The following is an 18,293-nucleotide window of genomic DNA, read 5'->3' as shown; positions in this document are numbered from 1 at the left end:
AGTTTTCCTTCATAGCACTGTGAAGTTTGTCACATGTCTCGAGCCTGTGAGTTTAGTGTGTCACTCTCTAGCTAGTCCTGTGAAGGGAGAGATTTTACGAGTTTTGTTCCCTAGCGCAGTGCTTTGTTTTGGCCATTGCTCAAGAAACAATTGTTGAATAAATGATTATAGTGTTGGATAAGAGGTTATACTAATGAATCTGTGCTGAGCAGACACCACATCGGCAGTGTTGTAAAATTTTAAGGAAATACTAACACAATTCATCTGGAGAGTCAGGTATGTTTTCAGCCTTATAACTTATGACTAACTGTCACACCTTAACTGGAAGCATGGACATTATCTGCTGTTTGGTAAATACAGTTAAAGGCCTTTTCCCTTCCTCCTGTTAGCGCCGAGGCCCTCAGCGATCTGTGGATGTCATTGTCTCATCGGCCTTCTTACTGACAATCTCAGTTGTGTTTATCTGCTGTGCGCAGGTAAGTCGACGTGCTACATGAAGACAGTTCCTAAAAATGGTTTCTGGTTCTAATTCACATACAAGGCACCAGGTACCATTGCCATTTTTGAGAGAAGTGTGTTTTGATAGATCCCTCTCCCCTTTGTCTCCTCATCCCATTACTACTGAACTTCCATAGGAGGCCCTCTCCTGCCAACCCCAGGCTTTTTCATTTTTTTCATGTCTTGTGTGTCCTTTTGTGTACACCCCGTCTCATTCTGGTGCCCATGGAGGTCAGAAGAGGGCATCGTGTCCCTTGGAACTAGAGTTACAGACATCTGTCAGTCTCATAGGTGTTGGGAACCAAACCTGTGTCCTTTTCAAGAGCAGTAAATGCTCTTAACCACTGAATTGCCACCCCAGCCCCCTAGACAAACTTTGAAACATATGTTTTGTAACTTTTTTTCTGTAGAATAAGGAATTGCATCTTATTTTTCTCTATATCTTAAATAATAGGCATGCCTTTAACATACACTGAATAATTTTTGTCTACAATCACTATGTATTTATTTATATCTCCTATATTCTGTAGTGACAAAATTATTCCAGCCATCAATTCCTCACATCTAATAATAATTTTAAAAAGTTTCTTCTCCATGAACCATTACTCTTAAATCAGAGTAAACTGCTACAGCTCTGAAAAAGAATTCTCAGTGGTCATGTGTTTTACAACCAGCCTGTGCTATGAAAGACAGTGTAGAAGTTCACCTCAGATGTGACAGATTATTCCTGCTTTAAAACACCAGTAGTGCTTATATATATATATATATATATATATATATATATATATATATATATATATTATATACATACTATGTGAATATTCTTAATATATGAATTCACAAGACATTAAGCATAAAAAATTAAGAGAAAGCTTAAAAACTAGAGCAATTAGATATATGTATTAGTTCTGTGACAACCCTAGGGTAAGAGGGCGAGGTTCATTGTCATTCCTAATGTTCCTTGAGTAAACAGCCAACATGAGGAGCTGATGCCTTGAAGAGCGTCTCTCTGTGACTATACCATAAAATCAGAAACCTCAATCCTACAGCCTTGAATAAAGGTAGGTAATTGTTAGAAGTCTGTCCTTACTATAGGGTTAGGGTTCAATTTGGTACTTCATATCTCGTCTTAAAACTTCCCATGTCAAGACATTACTGTACAAAGTGGTCCTTAGCTTACGGATACAGAGCAGAAGTGAGACAACACTGCCCTGGAGGATGACTTTAACCTAAATCCAACAGAATTTACACAGATGCAAAACAGGAAGACAAATTCAGCATGAGCCAGCAGATCAATAAACAGCAGGATTCTTTGCTAACACTGTCAGATAATAGACTAAACAGATAGGAACCAGGTTTGTTTAAAATGATTAAAGTCAGATAGCACTGTGAGAAAACACAGATTTTTACAAGAACCAGGAGTACCTCAAAAACCAAACAGTGCTTGACATTTCAATCAAAAATGAAGACAATCAAGAGTTAGAACACACACTTAGTGAACTGAGGTATTGGAGTGGTGCTCTGTAGTCCAGAGCAGGTAGAGATGGGAAGTGCGGAAAGGTACTGAGATGTGTGTCAGCTCAGCCCCAGTCTACCAGGAGTTCTAGGAAGAAAAGGGAGAATTCACTATTTCAGAGACCATGACTCGGAATTTTTTTAGAATTAATGAAATTCTTTTAATTATAAGGACAGTTTGTAAAACTTTCCTGTGTACTGGGCCACAAAGTAGTTACCAGCTAGACAGGGTGTAGTAATGCACGCCTGCACTCGGAAAGCTGAGGCAGACAGGTTTTGAGTTCAAGAGGCTAGCAAGGTTGTCTCAAGAAAACAAAACACTAATACCCAGCAAATATCAAATGACACATGATCTAGCTATAACATAATCAAGACAAACACAGCAATGAGGAAATTTATACGTTTAGAAAATCTTAAAGAACATTTATATTTAAAAATTTTTTTTAAACAATATTAAGCTACTTTACTGGCACAATTGAAAATTGCGAATTCTCAGTTACAGGTGTTACCACAACTCCCACATTTTTCTGTGGGATCCAGAAAAACAAAGTCAGGTCCTCACTTTCAGGACGAGGGATTTGCCGTCTCCCCAGCACCTCCTTAGCTCTTGTCAGAACATAGCCTTGAGAGCAGGCCAGAGAGAGCAAGAGAAGGGGAAGCTCTCAGATACAAAGTTCTTCACCAAAGTGTTACAAAGGAAGAGCGTGAAATAGTACAGCGATGGTAAGCCATGGCTAAGGTGCTTTATCCCTGCAGTGCAGGCGTCTTCAATTTCAGGACGTCCATTAATAGTTTCATGCATGTAGGTTAATTTACAAACTTCATTTGCACAATGAAAAGAAAATATGCAGTTACCTCAATAGATGCAGAAAACAAATTATTAAATTTTCAGCAGACTCTAAAATATGAATTTTTATTTTTCACTTTTATTAGTATTAATCTTACAAAATAATGGGTTTCACTGTGACCCTTTTCTCTGACAGTGTACATGTATCCTGACCATCTTTGGTCCTCAGAGCATGGTTGGGATCACAATCACATGCAGATAAACAGGCATTTGGTGTGTTTTTTGGTTGGGTGGCTTTTTGTTTGTTTCTTTTGTTTGTGTTTTTGAGACAGGGTTTTTCTGTGTAGCCCTGGCTGTCCTGGAACTTGCTTTGTAGATCAGGCTGGCCTTGAACTCAGAGATCCACCTGCCCCTGCCTCTCGATTAAAGGCATTTGATACCACACCCTGCCTTTTTTTTTTTTTTGGATATTTTATTTATATACATTTCAAATGTTACCCCCTTTCCTGGTTTCCCCTCTGGAAAGCCCCTATCCCATCCCCCTCCCCTGCTTCTGTGAGTGTGTTCCCCCTCCTGCTCACCCACTCTCGCCTCACCAACCCTGGCATCCCCCTACACTGGGGCATCAAGCCTTCACAGGACCAAGGGCCTCTCTTCCCATTGATGCCAGACAAGGCCATCCTCTGCTACATATCCAGCTGGAGCCATGAGTCCCTCCTTGTGTACTCTTTGGTTGGTGGTTTAGTCCCTGGGAACTCTGAGGGGTCTGGTTGGCTGATATTGTTGCTCTTCCTATGGGGTTGCAAACCCCTTCAGCTCCTTCAGTCCTTCCACTAACTCTTCCATTGGTGTCCCCATGCTCAGTCTGATGGTTGGCTGCAAGCATCCGCATCTATATTTGTCAGGCTCTGGCAGAGCCTCTCAGGAGACAGCTATATCAGGCTCCTATCAGCAAGTGCTTTTTGGCATCTACAATAGTATCTGGGTTTGGTGTCTGCAGATGGGATGGATCCCCAGGTGGGACAGTTTCTGGATGGCCTTTCCTTCAGTCTCTGCTCCACACTTTGTCCCTGTATTTCCTGTAGACAGGAGCAATTCTGGGTTAAAAATTTGGAGATGAGTGGGTGGCTCCATCTCACCCACACCCTACCTTTTCTCTTTGTTTAAGTTTGGTAAGCTTTTTGGAGTTCATCAGGAAGCACAGAGGCAAGAACAGTCCAGAGCTTTGAGGGACAGGTTAACCTGACAAGAGATCAGAATTACTTCCAAGATACAGGGGGACTATGCCATTAATAGAGAAGTGGAATGTCCAATGGATGAAGTAGAGTTCTGCAAATCCACGCAAGATATGTGATATAGTGTCATCATGTATCAAGGCTTACAGGATAGGGAAGTGAAATGATACCGAAGTAAACGAAAGTATTTCATTTTTGAGAATAAATTCTAGATAGAAGAAAGATTTTAAGTTCAGTCACAAATAAAAAGTCTGGGCTGCAGAGGGCACCATCCATGACAAAACAGGATCTGGGAAAACCCTGGCCAAACACTATGACATCAGTGGGAATGTTACAAGTCTATCTTCTCAAAGCAGTAAGAAAAGTATCCTAACCAGGAAAGGTTATAAAATATAAAAAAAAATCTCAGAGAGAAACACAGTGGCTACCAGGAGTGTGGAGCATTCTTTTCTTCCCCAAGTTCAGGGCAAGTTAAGATTAAGGTAATGAGAGTATAGGGTACATTTTACACCCACAGGGTGGCAAATGTTAAGGAGTTGGGTGGGTATAAACAAAACTGAGTGCAGACAGAATTTGAGGCATGGCTGAGTATGTGATTCTACTGTGTGGAGATAAATATGTTCCATCCTACAAAGTTGAGGAAGGGCCTACCTATGAGCTAGTCTTTTCCTACAGATTAGTTCCTAAAGGAAGCCTTGCATGTGTGGACAAGGATACACAGTGCTGCTGATAGAGACACTGACAACTTGAATGGTACTTTTTGGAGCAGGCCAAATTATATATGAGTTAAGATGAACTAATTTAAATTTGAGTGCTTCAGTTTTGGTAAGTCTTAGAAACAAGGTTGAGTGGGATAAAAAAGAAACAGGAACTGGCAATGCGGCCCAGGGGGGGGAAAGGGTTCCCAAACCAACATGGTGGATGGAGAGAGCTGAGTCATGAGGGTTGTCTTGATCATTACACATGTATGCACTGTGGCATGTACACATATCTCCTTCCCTCCCTCTGGGAGAATTAACAAATGAATATGAGAAGAAAGTAATTTGGATGTGATGTTGGGTACTGTGATAGCACTGACTGTCCAGATATAGGTAAAATAACATAGTTTAAAGATGACTGTAGCAGATTGATGACCTGGCACCATGACAGTGGTAGAACACTTCCATAGCCGACAGAAAGCGCTGGGTGTGTTGTGTCCTCAGTACTAGGAAGGGAGAAATAAAACCACAGGGTGAATAAGTTTTTCTAAATTATTAAAAGCCTGCATGGAAAAGATTTGACACAAAATTTACCTTGGGGTAGAGTGGAGTGTTAGTTCAGAAATCAAGGACAAAAATATCTAAAGGTTTTAACTGAATTTGAATTTTTTTTTTATATCTGAAGTACATACTGTAAAATTAAGATTCAACAAAACTGATAGAACCCGTAGCTGTTAGTCTTCATACTTCTGATGTGCATAAAGATTTCATGATAAATATGCTTTAAAAACAGCACTGCATTCGATATAAACTAAAGCGTGCACACTGCTGCTTCACCCAGTGTTTCTGTGCCTCCTGCCCAGCTGCTGCACGTGCATGAGATCTTCCTTGACTGTCACTATAACTGGGAGCTGGTGATCTGGTGCATCTCCCTAACGCTGTTCCTCCTGAGGTTCGTCACTCTCGGATCAGAGACCAGCAAGAAATACAGCAATACCTCGATACTACTTACGGAACAGGTGAGTTCATCAGCGGTTAGTCTCCAGTCCGGGGGACAGCTTGCCAGGCGTGGGGCTCCTTCTGTCATGGGTATTTTGGGATACAACTCAGGTCACCAGCCTTGGCATGAGCATCTTTCTCCATTTAGCCATCTGACAGCCTGTGTGTATACTATCTTAAAACAGTTTTGCTTATTTTATATTTTTCAGGAGCATGTTTTTATTTGATTATGGTCATGTGTGCTATGAAGCTAAACTTAAATCTTGATAGCACACAGCCATTTTTCAGTGTTTCTGCCTGATCAAATTTCAAATGTAACCTGCTGTTCTTTTGTTCTATTTTCATTTGGCAGGAAGGAAGTAGTATTGTAAAAATTATCGATAGATTTTAAAACATTAGTGGGACACGATGGCTTTGCAGTGTAACAACCACATTAGAATACATTTAAATTTTTATTCAACAGAATAAAGCGTAGATAATTGATTTTATTTTATATGAGTTTGCTAAATATTTCCTTTTGCTATTTCATGAGACTTGTACAAAAGAAATGTTTGCTAATGAGCCTGTTGGAATGTTTTAGTTAGGAAGAGCTTGTGTTTTAAATATTCAGTATTCTTGACTAGGTGAAGAGGAGAGTTACCACTAGAGATAATCATCTGACAGTCACTGGGTCTCATGGAGCTAGACAGACAGATACCACCTCCCTCAAATGGATTGTGAGGCTGATCCTTCCCAGCCTGCCTTCTGCTCCTCCTGCCCAGTTCGTCTTATATACTCACTACCCTGTGTTGGTTTACGTGTGGTTTGGGTTTGCTTCATATGACTGGTGCCCTTGACGTTAGAAGCTGTCTAGTTCATAGCACCTAGAACTTCTGGCATATACGTTGTTAGTCCCACCAGTCCATATGTTGACTGTTGGTTTGGTTGGAGTTGTGGTGCATCAGATGGGTAAGCATAGTGTGATAGAGGCTTGGAGTTAGAGCCTTTTCGCAGACAGGAACTGAACTGGGCAGGTACTCCAAAAGTATCTATTAGAGAGTAGATAAGAAAGGCATGTAAATATCTTTATCACTTTCATAATAAAGAAATCATGAACCAATTTGATGAGTTTATTCTGTTGCTATTCATTCTCCAAATTGATCTGGCCCTGAGAATACAATGTTTACCTATTTAAGTTTTAAGTTCTCTTATTGTAAAATAAGTTTATTATAAGATTTGGGATGTATAATAATGGTTAAACATTACAATCATTTATAATATTAACTCAGAGATCCACTGTTAATATTTTGCTCATCGTCTTTCAGATCTTTTTAAAAATGTGCATTTGAGATCTGGGGATATAACTCATTGGTAAAATGATTGTGTAGCATGCATGAGGTCCTGGGTTTAGTCCCCAGCACTGTAAAAGAAAAATGTATGTTCACATCTTAAATGATTTTGCCTATGGGGCTTTTTTATATAAAAGATAAACCTCTACTTGAAAATGGAGAAGAAACCTAACAAAAAGGAGGAGCTGACCCTTGTGAATAATGTTTTAAAGCTGGCTACGAAACTACTAAAGGTGAGACCTGTAGAGGGTGTGCTGCGCTGCCCTGCCGGGTGGAGGGTGTGCTGCTGCACTGCCCTGCCGGGTGGAGGGTGTGCTGCTGCACTGCCCTGCCGGGTGGAGGGTGTGCTGCTGCACTGCCCTGCCGGGTGGAGGGTGTGCTGCGCTGCCCTGCCGGGTGGAGGGTGCGCTGCGCTGCCCTGCCATGAGCCTTAGTCTCTGTCTGCCTTCTGTCTACCTACGTGGCTTCCAAATGACATTCGAGCACATGTGCACAGTTTTGTTTTCATTGCTCAAGTAGCCCAAATAATTGATTTGAAAAGTGTGTGAAGGCTTTTACCAATGTTCAGGGTACTATAGATGTGGATGTGTGTGTGTGTGTGTGTGTGTGTGTGTGTGTGTGTGTGTGTGTGTGTGTGTGTGTTTAATCTATTTCATCTAGGATATTAGGAACCATTTCACAAACGAAGGCTAGACGTTAACTCAGAAGTTCTTTTTATTTTATGTTTCATAAAGCAGTCTTCTGTGTGACCCAAGTTAGCTTAAAAATCAATAATAAAAATAAATCTTATTTTAAAAGGAAAAAACTCAATGATAGTCATAGTTATATGTACAGGTCGTCAGTATTTAATTTGAAAATTATTTTTGATAAAGACTATAGTCTTTTGTTTTTTGTTGTCATAATATCCTTGGGATTTAGAAATTTTTTTATTAATTTTGCAACAGGGTCTTAACTGTGTAGCTCTGATTTGCTCAGTATTAACTATGTTTCCCAAGGTGACTTCAGACTTGTGGCACCTCCCTGTCTCAGTCTCCTGAGTGCAGGGTAGGGTGTGCCACCGTGCCTGGCTCTCGGGGTAATGAAATGGGACTTTTCACCATTGCTTTATGGTATTGCTTTTTTTGTTAAAACAAAAATATATTTAAGAATGTCAATTTCTATAACTAATAAAGCATACTACTTAAGAGTTTTACATTTTTAAAGAATGGTATGAAATTAGTTGTGACCCAGTAATAGGGTTAGTCCGCTGTCAACTAAAGTATTGATTGGTTGTAGACTGTACCTCACAGGAAATTGGACATCAAAAAGGTTCAGAGGAGGCAAAAAGGGGGATAATAAAATAGGTAATTATTAATTGCTTTCTTTTAAAAATTTTTCTTTAAAAAGATCTTATTACAACAGGTGTTAGAGAAGAGAACACAGACACATCTTTCCCCTATTTTTTTTCCAAAAAGACACCATGAATTGATGGTTTTCTGTTTGCTTAATCTTTTGTATTGGTATCGTTAGGTATTGGTCTGGCTGACAGCAGGAAGTATTAAACTGTAAAGCAGAGACAGGCACAATGCTTGATCTGCTTTGGTCCAATCGAGAACTTGGCCTTAATGTGACTTGGACCCTCCCTCTCACTTTCCATGACCAAGAAACTCACAAGGCCTTGACTCTAAGGCCACGTACTCTGTAGCCCGTCCCCTTTCCCGGTTAGCACTGGCCTCCATGAGAGCCTGTCTCTTCCTTGAGAATCTGGCACACAGAACTTCTTGCTTAAGGAGTTACTGCTCTTCATCCTCCAGCCGAGAGACCCTTCCCCACTGACTCCTGCCATGCTGTACCCCTCAAGCTCCTGTAGTGTCACTTATAGTCATGCCCGCCTAAGGGGAAGCCCGCTCAGAGTCAGTACTGCCTTGGGTTTGGGCTCTGCCAGGCTCAGCACAGGCAGCTCTGCCTCTGCTCTGGCTCTCAGGAGTGCCTTTCTTAAGACCCGCCTTTGCAAACCAGTCTCTGGGGAAGGACCTCGTTGTTTTATTATTTGCATGCTTACTAAACTATATAAAGTCTTTCAGCTCTAGGACTGAATTTTGTCTTCCCAGAGCCAGCATGGTGCCTGATAGAATAGACCTTTTAATATTTGAATCATCCAATCAGTTACCAAATTGTATATTTGAAGATAATTAACTCAAATAAGTTTTTATTCAAATATTAATATTATCAGAAGACTTGGCTAATGACGCTAGTAATCCTACAAGAGTAGTACTCTCTTAGATTCTACTCCGGCTCTTATCTCTAAACACAGTCTCCAATTTCCTGTAGCTGGCCAGCACTACAGAGTCATCATAACAAGAACTGGAGCTATACATTTATAAAATTATTTTAAAGGAAGTCACTTTTCTTAAAAAATAAAACTACTATTAAAATTTACTTATCTCAAGCTTGGATAAGATTGTCCTTTCTTAAAGTATCCATAATTTATAACATTTGGATAGTGATTTATAACTCCCTTGCATATTGAGAATTTCACTTGAAATTCTTATAGGACCTAAGGCTAACATTTCGTCTCTTCTGCTAGGAATTGGACAGTCCCTTTAGGTTGTATGGACTCACAATGAATCCGCTGCTGTATAACATCACCCAGGTTGTCATCCTGTCGGCTGTTTCCGGTGTCATCAGTGACTTGCTTGGATTTAATTTAAAGGTAACAGCCTGCAAGTTTTGTTTTATTTTCTTTAACCCTATCACTCTTTTGAGATTTCACATGCATAATAGGGTCGTTTTGGCAAGTTTTCATACAGTTAGTAACAACTTCAGGGACTTTGGATTCTCATAGTAGTAGAACTTGTAATTTGGAATACAATCGTTATACATAGGGTGTGTGTGTGTATGTATATATATTCATATTCTACGGTAAGAGGAACCATTTTTTTCCTCATTAATTGAAACTAATTCTTATGATTCAGCAACGAAGAAAAGGCATATTCTTTTTTTGGCCAAAAATCTATTATTATATAGTAGTGGATACATACTCCAATACATGAACAAGTAAATGTTAGTAGGGGGTAGAGATAGTGTATTAAACAAGTAGTAGATGTACGTTGACATTTCTCAGAGAAAGCAGAGGAGAAACCTGACCCTGACCACTATACTTCAGATGAGTTCTTAACCACGGAAGGATGACGGAGCTGCGGGCCTGCACGTGGAGTGCAGGGATAACTGTAGGAAGACGTAAGCGCCATGTCAGTAACAATCTTGACTTGTCATTTTTTATAGCTGTGGAAGATCAAATCATGACAGTTGAGAGAAATGGAGATGTAGCCAGATTTCCAGAACACAAGCGCTGATGGAGCTGTCTGGAAGCAGTTGGTGGCCCTGCTCCAGGAGTCTGCTGGGAAAAAAGTGTTTACATCAGACTGTATTGTGCAATTCGTTTATTTATTTTACTTGTCCACTGGTTTGGTTTTGTTTTGTTTTGTGTGTGTGTGTGTGTTTTCTTTATTTTTTTTCTTTTTAAACATCTAGTCCGTTTTAAACATTGAAGTTTTTCGTTGTTGAAAGGGTGGCAGAACTGATCCAGATACCTGAGATCCTGGTAATTGTTAAGGTAATTGACAAACAGATTGTGAAAACAGAAGCCATTGCTAAGCACTGTTTCTTCATTAATGCCGTGAACTTGCCTTACTTGAGGAAAACTTCTTTAACTCTGAAATAGTGCATTGGTCTCAGCTAAACACATTTTCTTTGGTAAACCAGGATCCACTCAGGATCGCTCTTGAACTACTTCAGAACAGTACTGGGATCTAGACTGATTAAGCTGCAGTAGAAGCACCCTTCAGTATTAATATATGGTATTGTGTAACAGGTCAACAAGTGCTCTTTGATAATAAAACTCTTAATGGAGCAATAATTGTAAATGGTTACCATACTGTAAAATATTTTGATAAAAATTAATTAGTAATAAATGTATTTATTTAAAACACTGAGCTGTTTGCACAGCTCCAACTGTGCATGCTCAAAATGTGCACTTTTTAAAATGGTTTCTTTTGATGTATATCTCTATGTGGATATGTTACAGTGTACTAGGGCATAAATATGGTATCCTTTTGAGTGAGGTCGATCCTCATCTCACAAGTGAAGTGCCTATATTGTTATTACTAAAGTGCGTTACGTTTACTCAAAAGAATCTCCCATGGTACACTATAGCGTATGCTGTTCCTACCACACTTAAATAAAGCTTAAAAATAAAGTTATCTGATTGCTAGTTATAAAATTTCCAAATTTTCCAAAAGGACAGTTTCAGCCCCCCAGTTCTAGCCTCCAACTTTAATCTGGTGCACCCTCCCCTGGCTCCATCACATAAGGGCTATTTTTAGATGCTTTTAACATGGAACGCTAGCTGCTCTCCCCTTCAGTAACTGGTCAGTGTCCGGTGGGAGCTCATCATGTTTCCCGTTGGTAAATAGGGCAGATATGATAGTCCCTACATCGGGCCTTGATTCTAAGTTACCTTTGTACAATCAGTAGTGTTTTAAGAATTACATGAAACAATGTTTTTGTGATTGTTTTGTTTTGTTTAAGCCAAGCATTTGGTTTCTAAAACAAAGAAATTATTTGAAACAATCAAGGATTTTCTTGGTGCAAAGTCATATTGAATATATTCATATTTTTAGCATATTTTCAGGTCTTTAAAATAATTAATTGTAAATAATTTATTTGATTGGTGCAGTTCTAATCCGCAAATCACTCTTAAAATCAGGATGTGTAGAGACCAGAGCCGTGTGTTAAATGTTGCCCTTCCCATTCCTTTGAGCAACCTCAGCTAAGCCTCACTGGAGAGTGCTCTGTATAGGAAACGGCAGACAGTATTGTGTTCCGTCTGCCTGCGCTCTAAGATGTCCAATAATGACCAAAGTGCATTCTGAGTATTTTTCAAGGAATGTATTACTGGAGCTTTAAGAACATACTTAGTTTCTCATGTGAAGAATTAGGCTTTGTCTGATATGTTCCTTCCTATTGTCTAATGTTGAGGTTGTTTTTAGGCACTATATTTTATAAACTTTTTCAAAATAAGGTACATACCTATACAGAACTTACCATTTTGCACAGATTATATCAAATATATTTTGAGAATAAAAAAGTACAGCATGAGTTCTGTTAGGAATAAAGTGAAATTATTGTATCTTAAAAAAACTTATTTCAGATTGGAAGTATTTTTGAGAAAAGTAGCCGAGTATACTGACTTAGGAAAATGCTTGCTTTAGGTTGCAGTTGTGTTTGACGTAGAGTTGGGGTGGATTGTACAGTGTCAGTTGTGCCGTTAACGTGGACAGCAGTAGAGTTCTAAAAGGACGTGCTAAGCAGCTTCATAGTTGACAGAGCCATTTCAGAGCAGTGACACCCTGCCTTTAAGTATACCATGAATGTACGAAGTTGAAATTGTAACATATCTCATCATAGAGAAAAGGCAACCCAGGGGTAGGGTTATGGCAAGTGCTGTGTGCTGTTTCTTTGCCGTGTGTTTGGTTTTTGTACTTACTGTAATATAAGTCGTAGTTACGCCCTTTAGACAGGGGCGGTGAAAATGAAGTTGTTTTGTTTTGTTTTAATAAAGTCTGTTGTTTATTTACACCTGTCTGCTCCTTTGAGGGTTGAAGTACGATGGCGACTCAGAGGCAAGCAGGTGAAGACCTATTTGATCAAAAAGGCTACACACCTGGCCTTGCAGCCTCCGCCTCCAACTGACTTGGCCCAGGGGATCTTAGCGTCTCAGGACTGAGGGAGAGGAGGAGAGAAAAGCCCTCAAGCCTTCCCACCCTCTCCCCAGGACCCCAGGTCCTAAGCTGGCCCAAACACAAGCAAGGGCTCAGGAAGTGAGGGTTCATGAGCGGGTCCAGATTGGGATCACTGTCTGCCGCAGCCCGGCCGAGCCGAGACATAAGGGCGAAGCCCCAGCAGGAGCAACAGCCCGCCCGCTGGAGCAGAGTCAGTGGCCGCTTCCGGGACCCAGACCGGCTCCTGAGCAGCTGGGCCAGCCAGCCCAGAGCAGGCCGCCGGCGGTACTTGTCAAAATTGCAGCCTCCGAGAATGCCTGCTGTGTCTGGTCATCATCCCGCGCGTCATATACTTTCCCTGGGGCGTGTCAGGGCTTCATACCCATGTGTATGACTGTGCTGCTCCGGATGGCTTGGGGAAGGAGCGGGGCGGGGAGCCTGGCTATCGAAAGCAGGCGCATCTGGAGTGCTGACTCCCCTCTTGCACAGAGGTGGAGGTGGCATTAAAGCTGGACCAGTCAGAAGTCTGAGGAATTGAGGGGCTTATCACCTCATCGATCAGAGGGAAGCCCAGTCCTGCCCGGGCCCAGTTGACTGTGGCTAACTTTTCTCTCAGTGCTGAAGCCACTGGGCCAGCGAGGTTGGCTGGGGGGGAAGATGGGGCCATTACAGCTGGGGCACTGGTAGCCTGCAGGCGCTGGGTTTCGTGGTAGCTGGGCAGCACGTTCATTGATACAGGCCCAGTGAAAGGGATCATAGCAGACAAGACGGGTGGTCTCCCGACTGGCCAGGGGTGTGTTGAACAGGCGACAATTGGGGTTGTAGTCACTATCTTGTAGCCACTGCAAGTAGGACTGCATGATGCACTTGGTGTGATTGGCTACCAGGCAGTGCTCGCAGACGTTAACTCGGTGATCGAAGCAGAACAGGTTCGTCACTTCCTCTTGGGGCACTTGCTCAGTCTCATGACCGATCCTCCGCGATGCCGACCGGTGCGAACGGTAATGGAAAGCAGGTAATGGAAAGCACGGAAGGCCGGGGACCGAGCTCACCAACTCCGGTAGCTGCAGCTCCGCTCCCTTCGGGTCCGGCCTGATTATCCCTCCACTGCCACATCTCTGGAAAATAAAGTTTTGACTGTAGCTCAACACTTTGTATTTTGTTCAAGTCCTGATAACATGGTAGGGTAACTGTGTACACCAGCATGCTTGTATCTGGGTGACACCTGTATTGGAATGTAGAAAACTGACTGTGGCCTGGGATGTTGAAGTTCAGTAGCAGGACAGTGATATTTTTAAACACAGTTTTGCCACATGAATCATGCTGAGAGATTATAGCCAACAAGGTAAACATTCAAATATTTGTTACCCGGTGGACACAGGTGGCGCTCAGATTAATCAGGGATCGTCAAGTCTACTTTCAAACTTACCTTAAGCTTACTTAGAGCTAGTCCTTTTAAGGACTCGTCTCTGAGACCAGGATTAGCCATATGGTTAGCACGTCTGTCATCCCCTCTATTACATTCCCACCTTTCTCCTGCCACCCCACAAAGACAAGCACAAATGCTTACTGCGTTGCTGTGCACACTCCACCCCTTCATTGTAGTCCTTACTTTCTAGAGAAGCTAGGAGGCAGTTGCGAGTGTTCCTACTGCTTTCACGTAGCCCTCAACATAGCCCCATATCAGACACCAAGCAAGAGTCACTAACCCAATCTAACACTATACCCACAGTAGCAAGTGATTCCGTAGATTGGAGGCCCAGCCCAGGCTCCAGTGTGCCTGTCACTTCAGAGCCAAGCCAAGCTCAGTAGTAGGATATCTGCTTGAGAAACAGGGGTTCTGGGGCTGAAGCTCAGCCATTAAAAGCTAGGCTCACAACCAAAAATATAAAGAGAAGCAGGGTTCCGGTAATGCTTTCCTTTGGTTTAGTTTGTTTAAGCAGTTTCTAAAACCAGAGTTTTCCAAAAAGGATATTAGGAAGCGTGAAGAGGGGAGCGCATTGGTAAGGAGTGTAGGCCTGCTCTGAGGCACGCCCACCTTCAGGGGCCCGCCTCCTCTTTGGAAGCCCATGCAATTCCCTGAATTCTGCAGTTAGAAACTGGATGGAAGCTTCCATCATGTGATCGCATCCGTGTGGTATGTTAACTCCCTTTCTGGCCCCTTATTTCTATAGACCAAGAAATGGGATTGAGAGCTTCTGTATAATTGTGGGAGTAGATGATGGGTTGAGTCAAAAGCCCTTACACACTGCCTCGTGCAAAGGCCTCATTAGACCAACAAGATAGGTTAGACCTGTCCACAGGAGGATAGGTAATGACAAAACCCATACGGTCCACGCTCCCATTGCAGGTGTCATTTGTGGTGGTGGCATCTTGACTAACCACAGCACTTAACCATAGGAAAATATTCTGGAAGAACAAAGAAACTGCCTGCCTGTATTCCTAGTGAGCCCGTGTGTAAACTAGCCAACCTCAGCAGACCTTGCCGTGTGCCCTCCTGAGAACATTAGCGCAAGGTGGATAGAGACTGGTGGAACAGCATAGGAGACCCAGAGTCAATTCACACAGCTATAACCACTACTAGAGTTTTGACAAGCATGCCAAAAAACATACACTGGAGAAAAGACATGTGGGTCTCCCTACTCTCATGGATGGCAGCTGATAGAGTCCACAAGGGCAGTGGGAACAGAGTGGTTGCACCAGGTCAGAAGTGTTGTGAGTAACTATGTAGCAAATAAAGCGCACCTGACCCAGAGTCAGTAGGACATCAGCTTTACTTAGGGGGGGTTGAAGGCTTATAAAGTTTGGGGAAACTGAGGGTAGGAACCTCTAGGATGGACAAAGGTCATTGACTGGGGACTTAGGGTACCTGGAATGCCTCATTAGCATAGGGGAGCATTTCAGGAATCTCAGGTGCTGGCTAAAAAAAAAAAAAACAAAAAACAAAAAAACAGGTTTTGTCAGGAGAAAGGAAATTGGTGCTATAAACTAATTGAGGCTACATGACATTCCTCAGGTAGAGGCAAGTGTAGGGGCTTAGATTCTACAGACAAGGTCAGAGAAACCTGCTAATGAAGGGAGTCTTCCATAGAGGCTATCTGGTCATGGTGAACTTTGACCTTAATTAACAAGTTTTTCCATAGATATATAAACCATATATATGATGTGAAAATAGAAATGTGTCTTAGTGGAAGCGGGTATAAGGGGTGAATGTGGCCATATATATCACGTGATATACTTGAATGAAAATGTCTTAATGGAATTTACTTTGTAAATAAGAATGTAAAATTTTAAATGCCAATGAAAATTGCTAAAACAATAGAAAATAAGGCTTTAGGCAGAATCACTTGGATTAACTATTATAAAAAAAAATTTAAATGGAACTCTACATTTTTGTTTAAGCAAGTTCACAACATCCCAAAGCGCCTGGTGTGTTTTAGGGTGGGAGAATTCGCAGCCTCTAATAACACAGTGTCTCTAGTAGCACTTCATGTAAGGCATTGGATTGCTGGGAGGCAGTGTGTGTGTGTGTGTGTGTGTGTGTGTGTGTGTATGTGTGAGGTGGGGGTGGGGCATAGAGTTTCTCTGCCTTTAAAAAGCTGTCCTGATTAAAGGGAACCTGCGTGAGGGGCAGGTAATCTATCGTGTTTTCTTCCTTACCTCGGCCCGTCGTGTGAGCACATTAGGTTTCACCCCTGACTGATCCCAAGTGAGCTGTTCTTTGTTCATGCTTTTAAACAGAGCCTGACTGTCCACATGTGGCTCCCTTCAGTTACAGGTGTTCACAGTTCCTTGAAGCCAGTCTGTCTACCTCCCCACACGCAGCCCCATTTCACCCTCTGAGCGGGCCGGAACCTGAGTGGATCTCGTTATTTAAAACCTGTCCCATTGATCTACCCAGGTCTAAAGCATAGCTCTTGTGATTGTCTCTTAATTGCTTCCAGGCTTGCCTGCTCCTCAACAGAACCCCAAGGCTGGCTGATGGCATCCTGGACAGCTTGCCCTTCATCTTTTCCTCTGTGTTCTAGTTCCTAGCAGGTATGAGATTGAAGGCCACCTTCCCAGATGGTGACAATACTTTTGCACTTGGCTATTTAAAGATGTTTCATTTGACCCTTTGTTAGCAAAGTACTTTATCATCTTTAAACTTACTGCAAAACTCTAGGTCTGCTTGTAATTTAAACCCACCCCTGTGCTCTCTCTAATGGTATTGAGTGTTACAGAGCTAGGGCATAAGACATTGTTTATTTCAGCCCAGATCTGTGTGCTCTAAATCATACAGGGTGGGTATTTAGCAAAGCTGCTCACTGAAGGGAGGATAATAGAAAAACCAAGATAGGATTTTGTAGACTAAGACCTCTTTGTGATGGACTCTAAGCCTGTTTATAAGAATGATCCAGAAACCTCAAAAACACCCACTTTGTCCTTTGAATGGCTCCAGGGACGTGGACCTGACTGGGGTCATGAGGGAATGAAGAAATGACAGAACAGACACACAGGAAGCTGCGATCAGGTGTCTGGACTCTCTGCTGGAGGAACCTTAGCACCTGCTTATTTCATAGAGTTGAACAGAGGCAGGTTAACAAGGAGTGGGGCAAGTGAGTCAAGGAGCAAGCTTAGTTCATCCGGGCAGGAGCCATCTCTGTGGGGAACAGTCTGCGAGGGGTAAATGTCCTAGGGAAGAAAGCTGTGGTGGCCTTTTTCTGCCCACACTGTCAACATTTTAGCTCAGTTCCAAGGAAGGCTTTGCCAGCCCTCCAAGTAGGAGACTCTAGGCTCCTTGACAGAGCTCTGCCTTTGTCAATCTCCACCCATGGCTACGCTGAAGCAACATAGTTACAATATTTGCCAAAGTTTAAATTAATTCCACCCAAGCCATTTTGTTGTTGTTCTGGAAAACATAGTTTTCATAAAAATATTTATATAAACATGTAGCTGGTTTCTCTTATCACTATAACTAAATCTTTAAATGCTTTTTCAGATTAATTTTAAACACGGTAAATGTTCATTCAGAATAGCCTACACAAGCTCCTTTGGGTTCCTCTGTAATTTTTGTGGGTTCTGGGGTGGGAGAGGAGGGGACACAGACACAGCTCATTTCTCAAAGTATTGCCACCTAAGCTTCAGGTCCCTGGCACCCAAGTAAACCGTCAGATGAGCTAACCCACACTTTTCAGTCTAGGTAGCAGGGACAGATAGATTGATGGAGCTTTCTAGCCAGCCAATTAGCTAATCAGTGAGTGCCCCTGTCTCATAAAATAGAAGTGATTAAGGAAGACACCCAACATCCCTGTCTGGCTTTAATGTACACACACACACACACACACACACACACACACACACACACACANCACACACACACACACACACACACACACAGAGAGAGAGAGAGAGAGAGAGAGAGAGAGAGAGAGAGAGAGAGAGAGAGAGAGAGCGCAAAGGTTTCTGAGAACAATTGGTCTCCTGGCTGA

The 18,293-nt window shown here is 42.1% G+C and overlaps 1 protein-coding gene and 1 pseudogene across 4 annotated transcripts in view; one reads left to right on the top strand and one right to left on the bottom strand.

The window, feature by feature from the left end:
- Positions 1 to 12,677, top strand: part of Phtf2 (putative homeodomain transcription factor 2) — a 115,106-nt gene extending 102,429 nt beyond the window's left edge. For all 4 annotated transcript variants that reach the window (XM_029534958.1, XM_021188656.2, XM_029534957.1 and 1 more), the window contains 5 exons: positions 390 to 476; positions 5,597 to 5,752; positions 7,198 to 7,293; positions 9,627 to 9,752; positions 10,325 to 12,677. In XM_029534958.1, coding sequence (XP_029390818.1) covers positions 390 to 476; positions 5,597 to 5,752; positions 7,198 to 7,293; positions 9,627 to 9,752; positions 10,325 to 10,345 — 486 coding nt within the window. In that variant the 3' untranslated portion in view covers positions 10,346 to 12,677. The remainder of the gene's footprint in view (positions 1 to 389; positions 477 to 5,596; positions 5,753 to 7,197; positions 7,294 to 9,626; positions 9,753 to 10,324) is intronic.
- Positions 12,678 to 12,756: 79 nt separating this feature from the next.
- LOC110316160 lies at positions 12,757 to 13,925 on the bottom strand (annotated as a pseudogene).
- Positions 13,926 to 18,293: the final 4,368 nt, after the last annotated feature.

The sequence above is a fragment of the Mus pahari genome, chromosome 2, assembly GCF_900095145.1.
Source record: "Mus pahari chromosome 2, PAHARI_EIJ_v1.1, whole genome shotgun sequence".
Classification (NCBI taxonomy): Eukaryota; Metazoa; Chordata; class Mammalia; order Rodentia; family Muridae; genus Mus; species Mus pahari.
The sequence above is the reverse complement of the archived record's forward strand: the minus strand, read 5'-3'. Positions and strand labels throughout refer to the sequence as shown.